We start from the raw sequence: 19,086 nt of genomic DNA on the forward strand, positions 1-19,086 counted from the left end.
AAGGTGTAGCACCTCACATTTATCAGCATTAAACTGCATCTGCCATCTTTCAGCCCATTCTTCCAAATGGCCTAAATCACTCTGTAGACTTTGGAAATCCTCTTCATTATCCACAACACCCCCTCTCTTGGTGTCATCTGCATACTTACTAATCCAATTTACCACACCTTCATCCAGATCATTGATGTACATGACAAGCAACAAAGGACCCAACACAGATCCCTGAGGCACCCCACTAGTCACCTGCCTCCAACCCGACAAACAGCCATCTGCCATTACCCTCTGGCGTCTCCCATTCAGCCACTGTTGAATCCATCTTGCTACTCCTGCATTTATACCCAACAGTTGAACCTTCTTAACCAATCTTCCATTTCTGCCCATTGGAAGGAATCAATGATGTTATTAAGCAACTATCAACAGCAACCTGGCCTCATGAGAACGTTATGAGGCCTCCTTATCTGGCCTTTCAGTTTGACCCCTTGTATGGCCTGACCTTTATGTTTGAGCTTGTGTATGCGTGACCTTTCAACATGATACTGAGGCCTTATGGCGAGAAGAAAAAACAGCAAATTCAAAAGTGACTGAAATGATTTGTTTTCTCTTACAAAGCTGCCAATATCTCCTACACCTGGAATGCCACAAACATTTTAGTTTAGAGATACAGCGCCGAAACAGGCCCTTCGGCACACTGAGTCTGTGCCGACCAACACTCCCCACACACTGACGGCATCCGACACACATTAGGGACAATATACCTACGAACCTTTACGTCTTTGGAGTGTGGAGGAAACCGGAGATCCCAGAGAAAACCCATACAGGCCACGGGGAGAACGTTCAAACTCCGTACAGAAAAGCACCCGTAGACAGTATCAAACACAAGTCTCAGGCCCTGTAAAGCAGCAACTCTACCGCTGTGCCACCTTGTTTAAGAGAGTACTTTTTTTCATCTATTGGCTCATTTTTTGCAAAGCTGAATTGATTCTAGGTTACCCAGTTTCTTTGCTTATCTTTCCTCTGTTTATTCCACAATTTTCATTAGCTAAGAAGGACAGTGATTTCCTAGTTCACGAAGGCCCCAGATTTTATCACTGGAAATGTCAGCTTGCACTCCAGCAGCATTACGGAGAATGGTTACCAATTCTCTGCCCATATTGTGAGATGCTTCACCTCAACAAACTGTGGACGCACTTGCAGTCCTCTGGATAGGTCTAGAATTTAAATAGTCAAGTCAAGTCAAGTTTATTTGTCACATACACATACGAGATGTGCAGTGAAATGAAAGTGGCAATGCTCGCGGACTTTTGTGCAAAAAGACAAACAACCAAACAAACTATAAACACAATCATAACACACATATTCTTTTACATAATGAATAATGGAAGGAAAAATGTTCAGTAGAGTTAGTCCCTGGTCAGATAGGCGTTTACAGTCCGAATGGCCTCTGTGAAGAAACTCCTTCTCAACCTCTCCGTTCTCACCGCATGGCAACGGAGGCGTTTGCCGGACCGTAGCAGCTGGAACAGTCCGTTGCAGGGGTGGAAGGGGTCTCTCATGATACTGTTGGCTCTGGAGTTGCACCTCCTGTTGTATAGTTCCTGTAGGGGGGCAAGTGAAGTTCCCATAGTGCGTTCGGCCGAACACACTACTCTCTGCAGATAAAAGCAGTGCGTGTGATTATGAAGCCTAAAATAATGTTCATGTTGCTGGCTACAAGATATTCTTTCAATATATATAAACCTTATCATGTCTATCAAACCTAATTGTTTTGAAACAAAAATTCCAAGACCATAACAGGCTTTTTAATATCTAATTTGTCTTTGAGATTCTGCCAACTTTCCTGCTAATTGCTTGTGGTGTAATGTTTTGCGAGCGACAGGGGTAAAATAGGGCATTAATTTGAAGACCTGGTTGTTAAAGCATTGAATGTTGGTGATTATTTTTATTTTATCATTCCATAATAGTTCCAAGAAGCCTGGAAGAAGTTGATGGAGTGGTTGGAAGAGTCAGAAAAAAACCTGGATTCCGACCTTGAAATTGCAAATGATCCAGACAAAGTGAAAATGCAACTTGCAAACCACAAGGTGATGTAGATGTTGTGGATCCTGCCAATATATGCTGCTCTAGAGGAGGTATCTTTCCCGTCAATTTGACGGAGGAGGTACACAATTCAAAAAATAGTTGGCGGGTTTTTGACAAGAGATCTGGCCAAAACCCCTAATCTTCCACCAATATCTACAGTGTGCTCAATATTTTAGTCTGTCGAATTTTAGTGTGCAAGTTATCTAGTGTGTTTCATTCATTACAACTGTATCTACTCTTCAAAAGTATTATATTGGTGAGTAGGTAATTGAGGATGGCCTGAGGTTGTGAAAGATGACAAATAATTATGGTTCTTTTATTTATTTATTATTTTACTCTCTTTTTGCAAATTCACATGAAAAATGAAAAATAACCCAGGTTTGTCAAATACCTTTTACATCTTAAGGATGTTGCCAACAACCAATCAACAATTTTGAAGCGTAGTAAAAAAAAGCATGTAAATCTGGCAGCCAAATCCAACAAAAGGCTTTAGTAATATCGTTTTTTTTATTTTCTTTGGACAAATCTTTGGAATATGTTTTTATTTTGAAAAATTTTGCAGAGCAAAGTCCAAAGAAAGAAGGATGATTTGCTTTGGACCACGATGTCAGGGAATAGTTGGAGTTCAAGGCTGGTTTTGAAATGTTTTATTTATTTATTTTTATTTTTATTTATTAGAAGTACAGTAAATTACAGTAGTACAAGCCACATATATCTTATTACATTTGTTGTACCCCTTCATTTTTTAAGCTTGAAGGAAAGATAGAAATAAAGAAAGTAGAGAAAGTGAGAGAAAGTTGTGTTAGTGTAAAGAGTGAATTAAAAAAAAACCCATGAGTAAGGGAAAAGAGTTAAGAAATAGACCTTAGAAAAGAAAGAAAGAAAAAAACAAAAAAAACCAAAAGCTCTATTATGAAAAACGCGCAAAAGGGTTATACCAACTTCGTATTTTTCTTCCCCCCTTACCAGATCCTGACACCATTTATTTTTTGAAGTACTGATGCACCTTATATTTGTATTCAGTCGATAAATGCAGACCACGTCTTTTGGAAGTGGTCTGATTTGCCTGCTAGGAGGAGTCTCATATCATATGTTTTGAAATGTAATGAAAACTTTTTGCCCTTTCCCTGCTTAAAAACACAGGAGTTCCAAAAAGCACTCGGAGCAAAACATTCTGTATGTGACACAGCAGTAAGGACGGGCCGCTCCTTGAAGGAGAAGACAACTTTAGTAGATGATCACCAGAAGCTCGATGACATGTTGAGTGAACTGAGGGACAAGTGGGACACAGTGTGCGGGAAGTCAGTGGAAAGGTAAAGAAAACCAACTCGGAAAGCATTCGGTCCAAAGCAGGTTGCCTTCTCTGATCTCAATTGTGACTCTAAATAATGTCTGAATAAATTGCGCTGGCAATGAATGAAAATATCACTAAGTTGGTGAGTAGGGCGGCATTGAGGGAACTGATGAAATTAAGTACACCATTTACCACAGTGTGTAGGTTAGAACTAATGTATGAGCGATTTTAAACTCTTTTTTCAATGCAATTGTGTCCATTTGCTTGTTAAAGATCCCTTCTCATGAATGGTGGTTTTTTTCTCAAAAATCAATTAGAAAATCTGGGAAGTGTGACATTTCTGAGCAGTGAGAATGTCAAACAATTTCCAACTTCTAAAGTTGACAAATAGATAAATCTCCCCAAAGTAATAAATATGGTTAAAGTTGTCCAAATTCAGAGGTGAGCACAGGTCTGAACGTGAAATATTAGATTCAAAACAGAAAAGCCTCAGAGACTGCAGGTACATTCTTTGATCCTGACTCCATGCAGTCGCAGGAATGATAAAAGAGTCTGAAAACTTTCTTGATGATTTTTGGCAAGATTGTGATGTTTGTATTGCTGCTCCTTTTGTACATCCTCAGTTCACCCCACTGGCGTTTGACCACCTATCCCCATTGTCTTGTTTCACACACAAACTCATCACCTTATCTGTCTACAGCTGCTTTGGAAAAGACATTTTGCTGTGCAAATGCTTAATTGTGTAATGAAAAGTACACTATCAATTGTTTATGTTGGACATGGGTTATTTTGGGTGAGTTATCACTAAATGGGGAGCACAGACTCAAAGTGATTAGTTGAAGGATGGAGGTACATTCTTTGTAGTCACCCAAAGGGTAGTAGATGTCTGGAGCTTACTGCTGGATAGCGTGGAAGAGACAGACATCTTCTTCATGTTTAAACAGAGTTTTTCATATACTTGAAGAGATGTGACCTGCAGGGCCATGGACCAAAGTGGTCATTGTGTTGGGTAGCTCTTTTGTGAATAGCACAAGCACAATGGGCTGAATGATCATCTGTATTGTATATTTTCTGTCCTTCTAAAAGAAGATTATAATTTTGTTTTATTTGAAGCCAAGATCTAGAATTAGCCGAAAGTGTCCTGTTATGACAAGGGTGGCACAGTAGTAGAGTTGCTGCCTTACAGTGCCAGAGATCCGGGTTCGATCCTGACTATGGGTGCCGTTTTATACAGAGTTTAACGTTCTCCCTGTGACCCCGGGTGCTCCAGTATCCTCCCACATTCCAAAGACATAGGTTAATTGGCTGCTGTAAATTGTCCATAGTAGGTAGTGTAGAACTAGTGTTTAAGAAGGAACTGCAGATGCTGGAAAATCGAAGGTAGAACTAGTGTATGGGTGATTGCTGGCCGGCATGGACGGTGGGCCGAAGGGCCAGTTTCCACGCAGTATCTCTAAACTAAACCGACTAAAGTATAGACCAATTACCTCACAATGTTATATCCCAAATCTATATATATATTTTTTTTTAATGTTATATTTTTATTAGAAGCAGTGTGCAAAAGTACAAGCCACGGCATGTGACATAATTCATTTATTGTACGTCTTCCATTTTAATTTGAACAAAAATGAAATAGAAAAAGAGAGATAGAGCAAGAAAGAAAGAAAGTGAAAGAGAGAGTGAATGTGTAAAAATAGAACCCCTAAACTACCAAATGAGTGTAGTCACAGAGTGAGTAAAAACTTAAAAAAAAAAAAAAAGACAAAAACGAAAAATAATTTAAAAAAAATAAAAAAATGTGTTGATATACCTGCTTCATTTCTGCTACAGAAGGTAGTTGAGGCCAGTTCATTGGCTATATTTAAGAGGGAGTTAGATGTGGCTCTTGTGGCTAAAGGGATCAGGGGGTATGGAGAGAAGGCAGGTACAGGATACTGAGTTGGATGATCAGCCATGATCATATTGAATGGCGGTGCAGGCTCGAAGGGCCGAATGGCCTACTCCTGCACCCATTTTCTGTGTTTCTATTTCTCACCACACCCATCACCCAGTCCGTAAATCGGTTTAATATATATAATTCGAATGCCAGTTTGTCAATTATTCTTGAAAAGGCTTATTTAGAAAGTAATCCTTTTGTGATCTGTATCTGGGATCAGTCTAATCACAAACCAATTCACTTTCTTTGCGGAGGTGTATTTCCAACCTGACTCCATTAGGTTACCAAACTCGTGCAAAGACTTTTAGATTAAAACGTATCATTTTTCTCAGAAGCTTTACTTTTTTGTTATTTCCAGCTTTGGACTCCGATTTCTTCTGTATCAACAGTACTATTTTTCCATTAGAGTTGCAATGATCAGTTGATAACATTGCTTTGTGTTATTATTGAATTGCTTTGCAAATCACGTGGCCAACTTGCTTTCTTTGTTGATTCATTTCACTCTTTTTTGCTTGAAAGTGGACACCATGAAATGATTATAAGGCAGTGCTTTGTCATTTAAGTTTTTCAAAATTATTCTTGACAGTCAACTAATTAAAAGATCAGAGTAACGCTCTGAGCTCATCTTGGCTTCTGTTATAGATTTGTGGAATTTCTGTTTCTTGGAGGAGTTTTTTGTTTTGTTTAGCTCTGACAGCTTGGAGATTGTTGGGAACTTTGGTTAGTTGAGTCATGGGGTCATTCAGCACTAAATTAGACCCATCTAATTCCATGTCAACCATCGGGCATCCATTTACACTAATCCTACACTCATTTATTGTATTCTCCCTGCACTCCCATCAACTCCCCCAGATTCTACCACTCACCTACCTTTTAAGGCTGTATATAGTGGCAAATTGACCTATGAACTTGACTGTTACATTACTTTAGCCATAGAAACATAGAAAATAGGTGCAGGAGTAGGCCATTCGGCCCTTCGAGCCTGCACCGCCATTCAATATGATCATGGCTGATCATCCAACTCGGTATCCTGTACCTGCCATCTCTCCATACCCCCTGATCCCTTTAGCCACAAGGGCCACATCTAACTCCCTCTTAAATATAGCCAATGAACTGGCCTCAACTACCTTCTGTGGCAGGGACTTGAGCTACAATGCGGAAACAGGCCCTTCAGCCCACCGAATCTGCGCCGACCAGCGATCACCCCAAACACTAATTCTATCGTACACACGAGGGACAATGAACAATTTTACCGAAGCCAATGAACCTACAAACCTGTACGTCTTTGGAGTGTGGGTGGAAACCTGAGCACCCGGAGAAAACCCACTCGGTCACAGGTGGAATGTACAAACTCCATCCAGTCAGCACCCATAGTCAGGATTGAACCCTGGTCTCTGGAGGTGTAAGGCAGCATCTCTACTGTGCCACTGTGCCGCCCTTTATGTCTCTGTGATTTCATGGTCCTGAGGAGAACGTGCAAGCACCACACCACCGGAGGCCAGAATCAAACTTTGGTAGCTGGAATTGTGAGGCAGTAGATCGGCCACTCGCACCACTTCACCACCATGGTGCTCCTCCTCCTGCTGGGACTAGGTCTATGGAACTGGTGCTTTAGGTGCAAACCTGGAAGACATGACATTTCTGAGAGTTGTGGAGCACAACCAATATCCAGGAACAAAGGGGAAGGGGAGCCGTTCTCACAATATTCAATCAAAACATTGTAACTTAACACTTCCTATCTGCCCCCGAACAATCCTCATATTCCAGGCAAACTCTTGAGAGAGTGAAAGGAATTGCATTTTGCCCACTGAGTTTGGAAGCACGGAATCATGAGGGGAGTTGGGGATGAGACATCATCTTGACTTTGTGTGTGCATTCTCCAGTCCGGTTGGCCACCAGTCCTTCCAACAAAGGAATTGGAAACACGAGTGAGGAAATTTGTGAATGAACTTGAGATGTTTGTACTGTTTTGGGGATAATTTATGTGGTACTTTATAGATTGGGCTACAACAGATACAGTTATGGTTGCACTGCAGACACCATTTTTGTAGAATACGAGGAGTAGTTGGGTCAAATATGAAAATTAATATTGATTTTACATAATTGGCTAAGACATCTCCAGGCCTGACTTTGTGTTAGGATTGGTTTTATGGATAGTGGTCTCTGCATTGTATTAGGTCAAGTGGGTAGTTGCCTTTTAATACAAATTCATATTCACACAAAATGTGTAGGAAGGAACTGCAGACACTGGTTTGCACTGAAGATAGACACCAAAAACACCAGGACAGGCAGCATCTTCACACATGTGGTTGGAGCTTGAAAGCTGTCAAGAGTTCTAAAAGGCTATTTGAGACTGCTCAGTGTTGAGAGTGAAAGGTCAGACTGACGAGAATAACAATGGCTTTATCAGTCTGACCACTTCAGAATGGTAACGAATGGAGCTCTCTATGCAGCTTCTAATGGCTGTTCAGGATTACATCATGAATATCATGGTTAATCTTGAAGATGCAAATGGCATCGTTCATTCATTCATTCATTCAATTTGTAAAATGTAAAACAAAATCAGGGCATTCTCTTTGTTTAAGAACTGTAATAGATATTATTAATTGATAATACCACTTGAAACTTTCCGAAGGCATTGAAGGTAGCCAACGGACACGGAGGTAGCCAACAGGCAACGTTTTTTTATGGTTCATAGAAAACAAGCAAGGAATATCACAATAGTGCTTAACAGTAGGGGGGAGACACAAGAACCAAAGATGTTGGGAAGTTGAGCAAAGTGCTGGAGGAACTCAGCGGGTCACCAGCATCTGTGGAGGGAATGGACTGCTGACATTTTAGGTTTGGGTCTTCTTCGGACTGATGGAATGGTGGAAAAGAGAATGGGTGTGGGGCAAATCTTGGCAAGTGACAGGTCGACACAGGTAATGGCAGGGGTGATCTGCAGATTGGTGGAGATAGGGACAAAATCTAGAGGATTTTGCATGTTTGCAGGGACTGGTTAAAAAATGTCTGTATATACCCGTGCCGGTAGGGTTGAACTGAAAGAAGCCAAGACATCATGAAGGAAAATATTTACTACGCAACAAGTGTTTGGCATATATTGCCTCATATGGAGATGGGGTAATGATTTAATAATAAACTTTAAACAGATTAGGAAAAACACTTAAAAAATAGAAAAATTGTGGTTTACGGAAAGAGACTAATTTATCATCATTTTTGTGGATGAATGCCTAACTTCTGTGCCATGCAACCCGAAGAATTTATGAAATCTTGGTAACCTTTGTTTAATAACTTGTATCAAAAATGTACATGTGCTGTAAATTATCGACGCCAAAAGAATTGTACGGATCGAAAACAAACTGAGTAGATAAATTAAACACAGAATGTGGAAGCCCGCAGCATTCCCAGAATTTTTGTGATTTTATTGTTTGCAGTTGAATATTTCCCCATCATTGTTTCATTCGATCCTGAATGTACGAAGAATAATTAGCAACTTTCCAGAGTTGTGTGATGGGTGATGTGAGATTGGCTGCTGATTACATGGCTTGTCCTATTTTCCTTCCCAAGTATGGAGCAGCCAACTCGACATTTGCCCAGCTTAGCCTTGCCAAAGCTGATAGAAGTATGTAAAATTATGGCAGGTATAAAGAGCAAAGACAGTCAAAACCTTTCTCCCAGGTTGGCAATGTCAAAGGCCAGAGGGCAGAGCTTTAAGGTGAGAAGGGCAAAGGTTAAGGGAGAAGTGCAGGGCGGGTTTTTTTCAGTGGTGGATGCCTGGAACATGCTGCCGGGGTGGTGGTGTTGAATAGATTCGTTCAAGGAATTTAAGAGGCTTTTAGATGGCACATGGATAAGCAAAGAATGGAGGGATGTGGATCACATGCAGGCAGATCAGATTAGTTTATCTTGACATCATGTTCGGCACAGACTTTGTGGGCTGAAGGGCCTGGTCTTGTGCACACTGATCTATGTTCTATGAGGCTGGAAGTTCTGCCTGACAACTGTTTGGTGCATTTCAGTTTGAGAGCAGGAAACTGCCAGCTGTCCCAACCAAGTGTGAGCTTCAGAAACGTGTGCCCTCAAGACCCCGTCTAGCCTTAATGTATGCTCTGCAACAAGGGCGTTATGATTGTCTTTATGAGGAAAAATTCCTACCGTCCAAGATTGTGAGGGCAAGTTGTGCTTTTTCAACTTTTAGTGATGGCGGGCCAACCTCGTGTTGTAGCTTGAATAAAGTTCACTCGTGGCTGCAGTTGGCTGAACTTGTGTCTAAGTTATTCTGTTTCCATTTCAGACAGAACAAGTTGGAGGAAGCACTGCTGTTTTCAGGCCAGTTTACGGACGCCTTGCAAGCCCTGATTGATTGGCTGTACAAGATCGAGCCGATGCTTGCTGAAGACCAGCCAGTGCACGGAGACGTTGACCTGACCATGAACCTAATTGATGCTCACAAGGTATTGTCATCTACATCCAGCAACATTGCCCATTGGATGGCACCCTCTCATTCCACCACATTCTAGACCCCACGCCTCACTGTGTCCACCATCTAAATTAATATATTAATTAATATTACATAATAATAGAATAATTCATTAACAGATTTATATAATAATGAATATCGAACAGGACATTACAGAAACAGGCCCGCAATGTCTCTGCCAAGCATGATGCCAAGTTAAACTGATCTCCTCTGCCTATATGCGATCCACATTCCTCCATTCCCTGCATATCGTGTGCCTGTCCAAAAGCCTCTTCAATGGCACTATCATATCTGTCTTCACCACCAATCCTGACAATTCGTTCCAGTAACCTGGGTAGAAAAACCCTACCCTGCACATCCTTAAACTTTTCCCCGCTCACAAAGCAGGGCGCTAGTCTGACATTGCCACCCTGGGACACAACCTTTCACGAATCGAGCAATATCTCTCCTGTGGTAGCCCCGCTTATTCGGCAACGTGCGGGGATTTATAGGCCGTCTTTTTTCTGTTCTGCACGTTGACAAGCATTTGTCTTCTGCTCAGGTCTTCCAGAAGGAGCTGGGCAAACGGACAAGCGGTGTACAGGCCCTGAAACGCTCAGCCCGCGAGCTGGTTGATGCCAGCCGCGATGATTCATCCTGGGTCAGGGTGCAGATGCAGGAGCTCAGTACTCGCTGGGAGACTGTGTGTGCTCTCTCTGTCTCCAAACAAGTTAGACTGGAACAAGCCCTCAAACAGGTAAGAAGACCTCAGTGCCAAAGTGTAACGTTAGCATCCCGGTGCGGTAAAGTGGCCTTTGTCATACAGCACGGAAACAGGCCCTTCAGAGTCAGTCAGAGTCAGAGTCAATTTAATTGTCATTTGGACCCCTGGAGGTCCAAACGAAATGCCGTTTCTGCAGCCATACATTACATACAAATAGACCCCAGACACAACAATAATTACATTTAACATAAACATCCATCACATAGCTGTGATGGAAGGCCAAATAAACTTATCTCTCCACTGCACTCTCCCCCCCCCGATGACAGAGTCAAAGTCAAAGCCCCCGGCTGGCGATGGCGATTGTCCCGCGGCCATTAAAGCCACGCCGGGTGGTGCGAGGTCGCACACCGGGGTCTTGGTGTTAGAGCCCCCGGTGTGCGCTCGCAGAGTCCGCGGCCATTCCAGCCGCGCGGGGCAGTGGTGTCAGGCCCCGCTCCAGGAGCTCTTCAACCCCGCAACTCGGGCGGGAGAAGTCGCCGTTGCAGGAGCCCTGAGAAGCGGTCTCCTTCCAAGGAGCCGTGGGCTCCCGGCGCCGCCGTCCACAGACCTGTAGAGAGCCTCCGACTCTCCGGTAGCAGCAGCAGCAGCAGCAGCAGCAGCAAGCAGCAACAGCATCAGCAGCAGCAGCGCTCCTCCACCGCTCCGGACCCGGCCAGCTCCGCGACGGCAACGGTGAGTCGGCACCCGAGTCCCCGGTCTCTTCCTGTTGGAGGCCGCTCCTCGTTGCGGCCTCAACGACAATGGAAACCCGACGAGAAAAGGTCGGGTCTCCAGTGCAGGGAGAGATTCACAAAGTTTCCCCCCCCCCCACCTCCCACCCCACCCCCACCCCCCACACACACACACCCCGACATAAAATAACAAAAACTACATAAAAACACAGACAAAAATAATAAAAATGCGGACAGGCTGCAGAGGCCGCTGCTGGCCAGAGCCGCGCCGCCTACCGGTGTCCCGTGTCAACCAAGATGCCTCATCTACACTAGTCCTTCCTGTCCGTGTTTGACTCCTATCGCTCGAAACCTTTCCTATCCATATACGTGTCCACATGTTTTTTTAAATGTTATAGTACCTGCCTCATCTACCTCTTCTGGCAGCTCATTCCATATACCCAGCACCTCCTGTGTGAAAAATAGATGTTGTTTTTTCTCTCTCTCTCTCCCCCTCTCTTACAATTACAATTTCACACTTGCAGAAGAATCTGTCTGTCCTGCCCCTCATTCAGATGGTCACTGACAGCCTGTCTGAAAATGAATGTCTTTAACCCCACCGGGAGCATCAGAGCTGAGCCTCATCTTGGTCTTTGTCAGTGGTCCTGCTGCCTACCACTAGACTGAGCAGATTCAGAACTTTTATAGCATAGACCGAGGCCACTTGGCCATCATACCCCTTGAAGGTACCGTCCAAACAGCTCTGCTCCCAATCCCTTCCTAAAAACATGCATGTATTTTACATTTCAGTTGTGTCTCTTTGCGTGGTTCCATTTCTGGCCCAGTAGAGAGGAGGAAAGTTGTACTGAACTGCCCCAGCTGAAGATCGAGACACCCTCTTTTCCTCAGCCACACGGCTGGTTTTGCCCTGAGGGGCCATTTTAATCACTTGAGCCCTTGGATAACTTCTGCCCTCCAGTGAAAGAAGCTAATTTAGGTTAGTTTAGAGATACAGCATAGAAACAAGCCCTTCGAGCCCATGTGTCCACGACGACCAGTGATTCCCCTAAATTTATCCTATGCACGACATAATCTTCGTGAGATTCATCGGGTTTTTTTTCATCTGTCTTTACTCAAAAAGTTAAAGTAACTTAAACTGGTGTGAAGGGCTGGCTGGCAGGTTGCAAGTGTTGTGACGAATGACTGTTGCATTTACAGGCTGAGGAATTCCACTCTGCTGTGCACGTGCTGCTCGAGTGGCTGGCTGAGGCTGAACAGACACTTCGTTTCCATGGCGTTCTTCCAGATGACAACGATGCTCTCCAGGCGCTCATCAATCAACACAAGGTTGGAAAGAAGCTGGGAGACAAAAGTTTAAAATGGGGCTTGTGGAATGTACCAGCGTAGAGATACGTTTTGCAGCAAAAGGGTTTCTAGCCAACACTGAGCCCACATCAACCACTGAAACCAGTGGCATTGTGGTTACCTTACTGTAATGATAACCTTGGACTAATGCTCAATTTAGATTTGGCCGTAACAAATGGAGAATCGATTAAATGAGTTTGAACTACAAAGTTAGGTTTAGTAATAGTGAAGGTGCACCTCCAAAATGGTTGTAAAATCCATCTATGTAGGAAAATCCATCTGGTCCATAAAGGAAGGGAAGAAAATCTGCTACCTGATCTGGCCTACAAGTGACTTCAGACCCAGTGCAAAATGCTTCATGTGCAGCCAACTTGCCAAGTAATGTTACTGAGCAAATTGAGAATGGGCAATCAGTGCTGAACCTGCTGGCAATACACGGATGGGGGTAACATTTCTAGTAACTCAATGATAGCAAGGTCTTTAGGATGTGTTTAATGGGTGCTGAAGAACTAATGAGGAGATATGCCTCAAATTGCATCAGCAACTGCACAGTGGTGATGATAACCACTGTTTTTCACACAGAGAGTGGTGAATCTCTGAAACTCTCTGCCACAGAGGGTAGTTGAGGCCAGTTCATTGGCTATATTTAAGAGGGAGTTAGATGTGGCCCTTGTGGCTAAGGGGATCAGGGGGTATGGAGAGAATGCAGGTACGGAATACCGAGTTGGATGATCAGCCATGATCATATTGAATGGCGGTGCAGGCTCGAAGGGAAGAATGGCCTACTCCTGCACCTAATTTCTATGTTTCTATGTTTCTATAACATTGGCACAGCATTGTGGATGTCTGTGGCCATTTCTTTCTTTAGCAAGAACAGGTACATCAATAATTTCCAGCGATGGTTAGACTGTTATTAGAAGTGGATTATATTTCCGTCTTTATCTTGGTATTGGTTTATTAATGTTACTTGTCCTGGCAAGTAGTACAGCTGGCAATTGAACCAGCATACCAACAACTAGAGAGCAATCCTGAGCTACTATCTAACTCATTGGGGACCCTCGGACTATCTTTGACCGGACTTCACTGGACTATCTTACATTTTATTCACATTATTCCCTTTATCGTGTAGCTGTATACTGGATGGCTCGATTGTAGTCATGTATTGCCTTTCCGCTGACTGGTTATCACGCAGCAAAAGCTTTTCACTGTACCTCAGTACACCTGACGATAAACTAAACTCAGCAATACAGTGAAAATCTTTGATCTTACCATACATGAGTGCCGTACAATCATACCATACAAGAGGACAATAGTTGGTGCAACAGTGAAAATAAGCAGAGTGTGGACACATGGTGTTACAGAGAAACAGTATACCTGCTTTCAAGATTTGTATCTTCTGCCCAACGGGAAAGGCAAGACGAGGGAATGATCAGGGTGAAAATGGTTCTTGAAAATATATGCTGCTTTCCCCAGGCAGTGTGACATGGAGATGGAGGTGAGGGGGGGAGACTGGTTTGTGAGATGGACTGGGCTGTGTCCACAACTGTCTGCAGTTTTTGTAGTCTTGGGCAGAGCAGTTGCCATACCAAAGTGTGATGCACTTGATAGGATGCTTTCTATGCATCATCTGCAGAAATTGATCAGAGTCATTGGGAGAATGCCACATTCCCTTAGTCTTCCAAGGAGATAGAAGTGTTGGTGTGTGTTCTTGTGTTTTAGAAACCTATGTGTCTTGGCCTTGCAGGATTGACTGCTTTGATCTTTTATTTCTTGAAGGAGTTTGTGAAGAAGCTGGAAGAGAAGATGACCGAGCTGAATTCAGCTGTGGCTATGGGGGAGTCCATCTTGTCCATTTGCCACCCGGACTCCATCACAACCATCAAGCATTGGATCACAATCATCCAAGCCCGATTCGAAGAGGTAACTCTCCTGAAGTCGTGACTGCATTCTTCTCAACTTACTGCTGCAGTCTGGCTGAGAAGAAACTGTTTGCACCCCGGTGTGGAATATATCAACGCCATTTAGTCATTTTAAGTCGATTTATTTAGAACTGTTGTATGTTATCTTAGAATAAAGGGGAGGTCATTTAAGACTGAGGTGAGAAAAAACTTTTTCACCCAGAGAATTATGAATTTATGGAATTCCCTGCCACAGAGGGCAGTAGAGGCCAAGTCACTGGATGGATTTAACGGAGAGTTAGATAGAGCTCTAGGGGCTAGTGAAGTCAAGGGATATGGGGAGAAGGCAGGTACGGGTTATTAATAGGGGATGATCAGCCATGATCACAATGAATGGCGGTGCAGGCTCGAAGGGCTGAATGGCCACCTCCTGCACCTATTTTCTATGTTTCTATGTTATAAAACACAATTGCTCTGCACACATTCGGCATTGGTCTCAACAATGCCAGTGACAGGGATCATGAATTGTGGCCACCTCTCTGTAAATAGCAGTCCCTTCACCTCCTGGAACAGCAGACGGTGCGCACAATGGATAGTTTTATCCGCCAGTCATCCCATCCTAATTTCTGCTGCGATTTAATGGGCTATGGTATTTATATATCTATATCCAGGTTTTTGAGGAGAAGGCAGAAGAATGGCATTGAGAGGGAAAAGTAGATCAGTGGCGGACCAGACTAGATGGGCAGAATGGCCTAATTTTGCTTCTATATCTTATGAGCTTACAAACACTTGAGAGAATTCTCCATCCCATTGGCAACTCCCAACACCACTCCCAACGTTCTGATAACTGCAGCATCACCACTGTTGATAACTCAACTATGGGGAGAGGAGGTTGATCGCAATCAATGCATGGATGATCACCTTGCAATAAAGCTGTGATGAGTCTTTCCTCAAAGCTCTTGCCACGTAGTTTTATTTCTTCGCTCCATCCCATCGGCAGTGTGTACTGTTGACAAGCCTGCGCTCCCACATCAATCAATGGCGCTCTTCAACATCACGAGTCAGACATGAGGAAAGGTGTCGTAGCTTGTCCAAACACTCATTTTCGTGCCCGACAAGCAGAAGCTCGCTGTGTGGTAAATGCTGATGAGGAAGAAGACCTTTCTTCTGCTTCTTCCGAGTGGTTGATGCTGTGTCTGGCAATACTTCTAGAGAGCAAGAGCAAAGCCAGATGATCTATAGATACAGGAGTATGGGCATGTGTAATGGAGTACAGTCAGGGCTGTTATGGTCTTTACAGATGTGCATCAAACTCTAGAATCTTTTGTGATGTTTTTTTTAAATGTCAAATATCAGGTAACTGCATGGTCCAAGCAGCATCAACTGCGACTGGAAGCAGCTCTCGCTGAGGTTATCACCAATCAGGAGTTGATGGAGAGCCTTTTGGGTTGGTTACAGTGGGCGGAGACGATACTCACGCAGAGAGACCAAGAGTTGCTCCCACAGGAGATTGAAGAAGTCAAGACACTTATTGCTGAGCACCAGGTAATCAATACAATACAATACAATTTATTTGTTGTCATTTGAACCTCATTGAGGTTCAAACAAAATTTGGTTTCTGCAGTCATACACACAAGAAAAAGAACCAAGACACAACACAATTTACACAAACATCCATCACAGTGAATCTCCTCCTCGCTGTGATGGAAGGCAAAGTCTTATCTCTCCCCTGCACTCCTCATTCTCCTCCCGATGTCAGAGTCAAAGCCCCCGGCGGGCGATGGTAAATAAGTCCCGCGGCCATTAAGGCCGATGCAAGGCCCTGCTCCGGGTCTTGGTGTTGGAGCCCCCGGCGGGCGTTAGCAAGTCCCACGGCCGTTAAAGCCGCGCCGGGCGATGATGTAAGGCCCCGCTCCAGGTACTTTTCAACCCCGCAACTCGGGTGGGAGAGGTCGCCGTTGTGGAAGCCCCGAAAAGCGGTCACCCAGCAGGGACCCACAGGCTCCCAGTGTCACCGTCCACCAGACCAGCGGTTGGAGCCTCCGAATCTCTGGGATCGGGCCGCAGCAGCGCGCTACCACAGCTCCTCCCACTCCAAACTCGGATGGTGGGTAAGGCCGCAGGCTCCGCGACTGGAGCTCCCTGGTCGTTCCGGTTGGAGGCCCCTCCACGGTGCTAGGCCCCAATGACAATGGAGACCCGACAAAGAAAAAAGGGTTAGGTCCCCCATACAGGGAAAAGATTTAAAAGTTTCCCCACCACCACCCCCCCCCCCCCCCACACACTTACTCAGTTAAAAACACTATAACTACATTCAAACAAGACAAAAAATTTAAAAAGACAGACGGACTGCAGAGGCTGCTGCGACGTGAGTCGCGCCGCCCACCCATACCACATGTAGGAAGAAACTGCAGACGCTGCTTACACCAAAGATAGACACAAAATGCTGGAGCAACTCAGCGGGTCAAGCAGCATCTCTGGAGAAAATGGATAGGTGACGCTTCAGGTCGAGGTTCTTCTTCAGACTCTTCAGAGTTACTCCAGCTTTTTGTGTCTACCAAATAGCCACAACCTTAAACCAGCACAGTTAACACTAACTATGAGCATGTGATGGGTTTGGATTGTCCAAGTTAATGTAGTGGCAGACATGATGTAACGTTCTTAATTTAATATGTCGGGAATTGCCTTATAATCTCTGTTTAATGGAACTGGGATGTGCATGTCAGAAAGGTCACCATTGTCTAGTTCGCAACATGATAGTAATTGATAGTAATTATGATATTATCTCCTCTGGACTAGACAGGTGAGCCTTTTGATCATATTTCAAGGCAATAGTAATGTCCACCTGGAGAAAGCGATGGTTGATAGCAACTTCTGTGTCTTCAGAAGGGCTGGCAATAATTAGCATTGTCACTTACATGAATGAGCTGTGGAGATCCAGTGACTGGGTGTAACATCATCCCCACAAAAGAGAAGAGAAGGGTACGAGGAGGCAACAAAGGTTCTCTTGCAAATGTTAGCACCACATTTTCTCCAATGAGATGTTTCTAATTTCAGACGTTTATGGAGGAGATGACCAGGAAACAGCCCGACGTGGATAAGGTCACAAAGACATACAAGAGGAAAGCTGCAGAGCCAGCGCAGATCTCATCCCACATTCCTAGCACAGAGAAGGGAAGGTCAAGTGAGTATTATTCAATCTTCATCCAAATTGCATTATGCATTGCTGGGTTTGTTCATTTTTGATGATTTTCATCTTGGGGATGGTAGGAAGTGAACAAAGTGCTGGGCCCAGTTTTAGTTTAAATGGTTCAAAGGTTTCTTTATTATCCAAGTACAGATGATGTATGTATTTGCAAATATACATGTCTCTGAGTGGAACAGCAACATCCCTCAAGGAGCAGATAGGTAGATTTGATGCAGGCAATATTTGTCACAGAAAATTACAGGGCGGCACGGTGGCGTAGCGGTAGAGTTGTTGCCTTACAGCACCAGAAACCCGGGTTCGATCCTGACTACGGGTACTGTCGGTGTGGAGTTTGTACATTCTCCCCGTGACCATGTGGGTTTTCTCCAGGTGCTCCGGTTTCCTCCCGCATTATAAGACGTGCAGGTTTGTAGGTTACAAAGGTCATAAGTGATAGGAGCATAATTAGGCCACTCGGCCCATCAAGTCCCCTCCGCCATTCACTCATGGGTGATCTATCTCTCCCTCCTAACCCCATTCTCCCCATAATCCCTGACACCCGTACTAATCAAGAATTAGGATGGGTTAATTGGCTTTTGTAAATTATCAATTCTCCTTAGCATGTTGGATAATGTTAGTGTACAGGATAATCGCGAGTCAGCCAATGGGCCTGTTACCACCCTATATCTCTAAAGTCTAAAAGGTCCATTTCAGCCTGAGTACATTTTAAAATATGTGCCAATTACTCTGAAACAACCCCATTGGCTGTAAACATTATTTATTAGTTGATGGGAACCTCATTTCTGCTCAAAATATTGTGAGGCTCCACATTCTCATTGGCTGAGGAGATCCTCAACGACATCCTCAGTTTTCTGACATTGGCTGCAACATTCACATAGAAAACAATGACTAAAGCAGGAATTTGCTTGTGTGGCTGAATGTGATGGTGCAGTTGGTTGCAGGTATTTGAGGCAGTTTGCTTGTGGCTTCTCCACTGTGTCAAACCGTGTAGTTATGCACTCAATGTATCTTTTTGGAAAGCAGACAAAATTGAATTAAATCTCGCTGCAGCTGTTTGACAGAAAGAGTGACAGTGACTTTCCACATGGCCTGGGGAAGACAAAGGGGATGGACGATTATAGACCACGTGGGGCCGGATGGGATTAGTTTAAATTGGGCATCGTGACCAGCACATGTATTGTGGGCCGAAGGGCCTGTTCCTATGCTGTACTGTTCCATGTACTGGGAAAGTTGCCATGATGGGTCGTCAAGTTGTTAGTCATAGAGTCATACGGTTATACAACTTTGAAACAGGCCTTTGGCCCACCGTGTCTATGCCAACCGAGTTGGAGTTTGGGCTAGTCCCATTTAGCCCGTAGCCCTCTGCATACATCCTCTACATATATCTGACCAAATGTCTTTTTTAAAGTC

At 44.0% G+C, this 19,086-nt stretch overlaps 1 protein-coding gene across 1 annotated transcript in view; it reads left to right on the forward strand.

The window, feature by feature from the left end:
- Window positions 1-19,086, forward strand: part of LOC129696942 (dystonin-like) — a 529,669-nt gene that overhangs the window by 486,970 nt on the left and 23,613 nt on the right. Inside the window, 8 exon segments of the mRNA XM_055635073.1 lie at window positions 1,962-2,081; window positions 3,223-3,392; window positions 9,607-9,766; window positions 10,334-10,528; window positions 12,424-12,552; window positions 14,347-14,490; window positions 15,825-16,013; window positions 17,526-17,652. Of these exon segments, the coding sequence (XP_055491048.1) occupies window positions 1,962-2,081; window positions 3,223-3,392; window positions 9,607-9,766; window positions 10,334-10,528; window positions 12,424-12,552; window positions 14,347-14,490; window positions 15,825-16,013; window positions 17,526-17,652 (1,234 nt within the window).

The sequence above is a fragment of the Leucoraja erinacea genome, chromosome 5, assembly GCF_028641065.1.
Source record: "Leucoraja erinacea ecotype New England chromosome 5, Leri_hhj_1, whole genome shotgun sequence".
Classification (NCBI taxonomy): Eukaryota; Metazoa; Chordata; class Chondrichthyes; order Rajiformes; family Rajidae; genus Leucoraja; species Leucoraja erinaceus.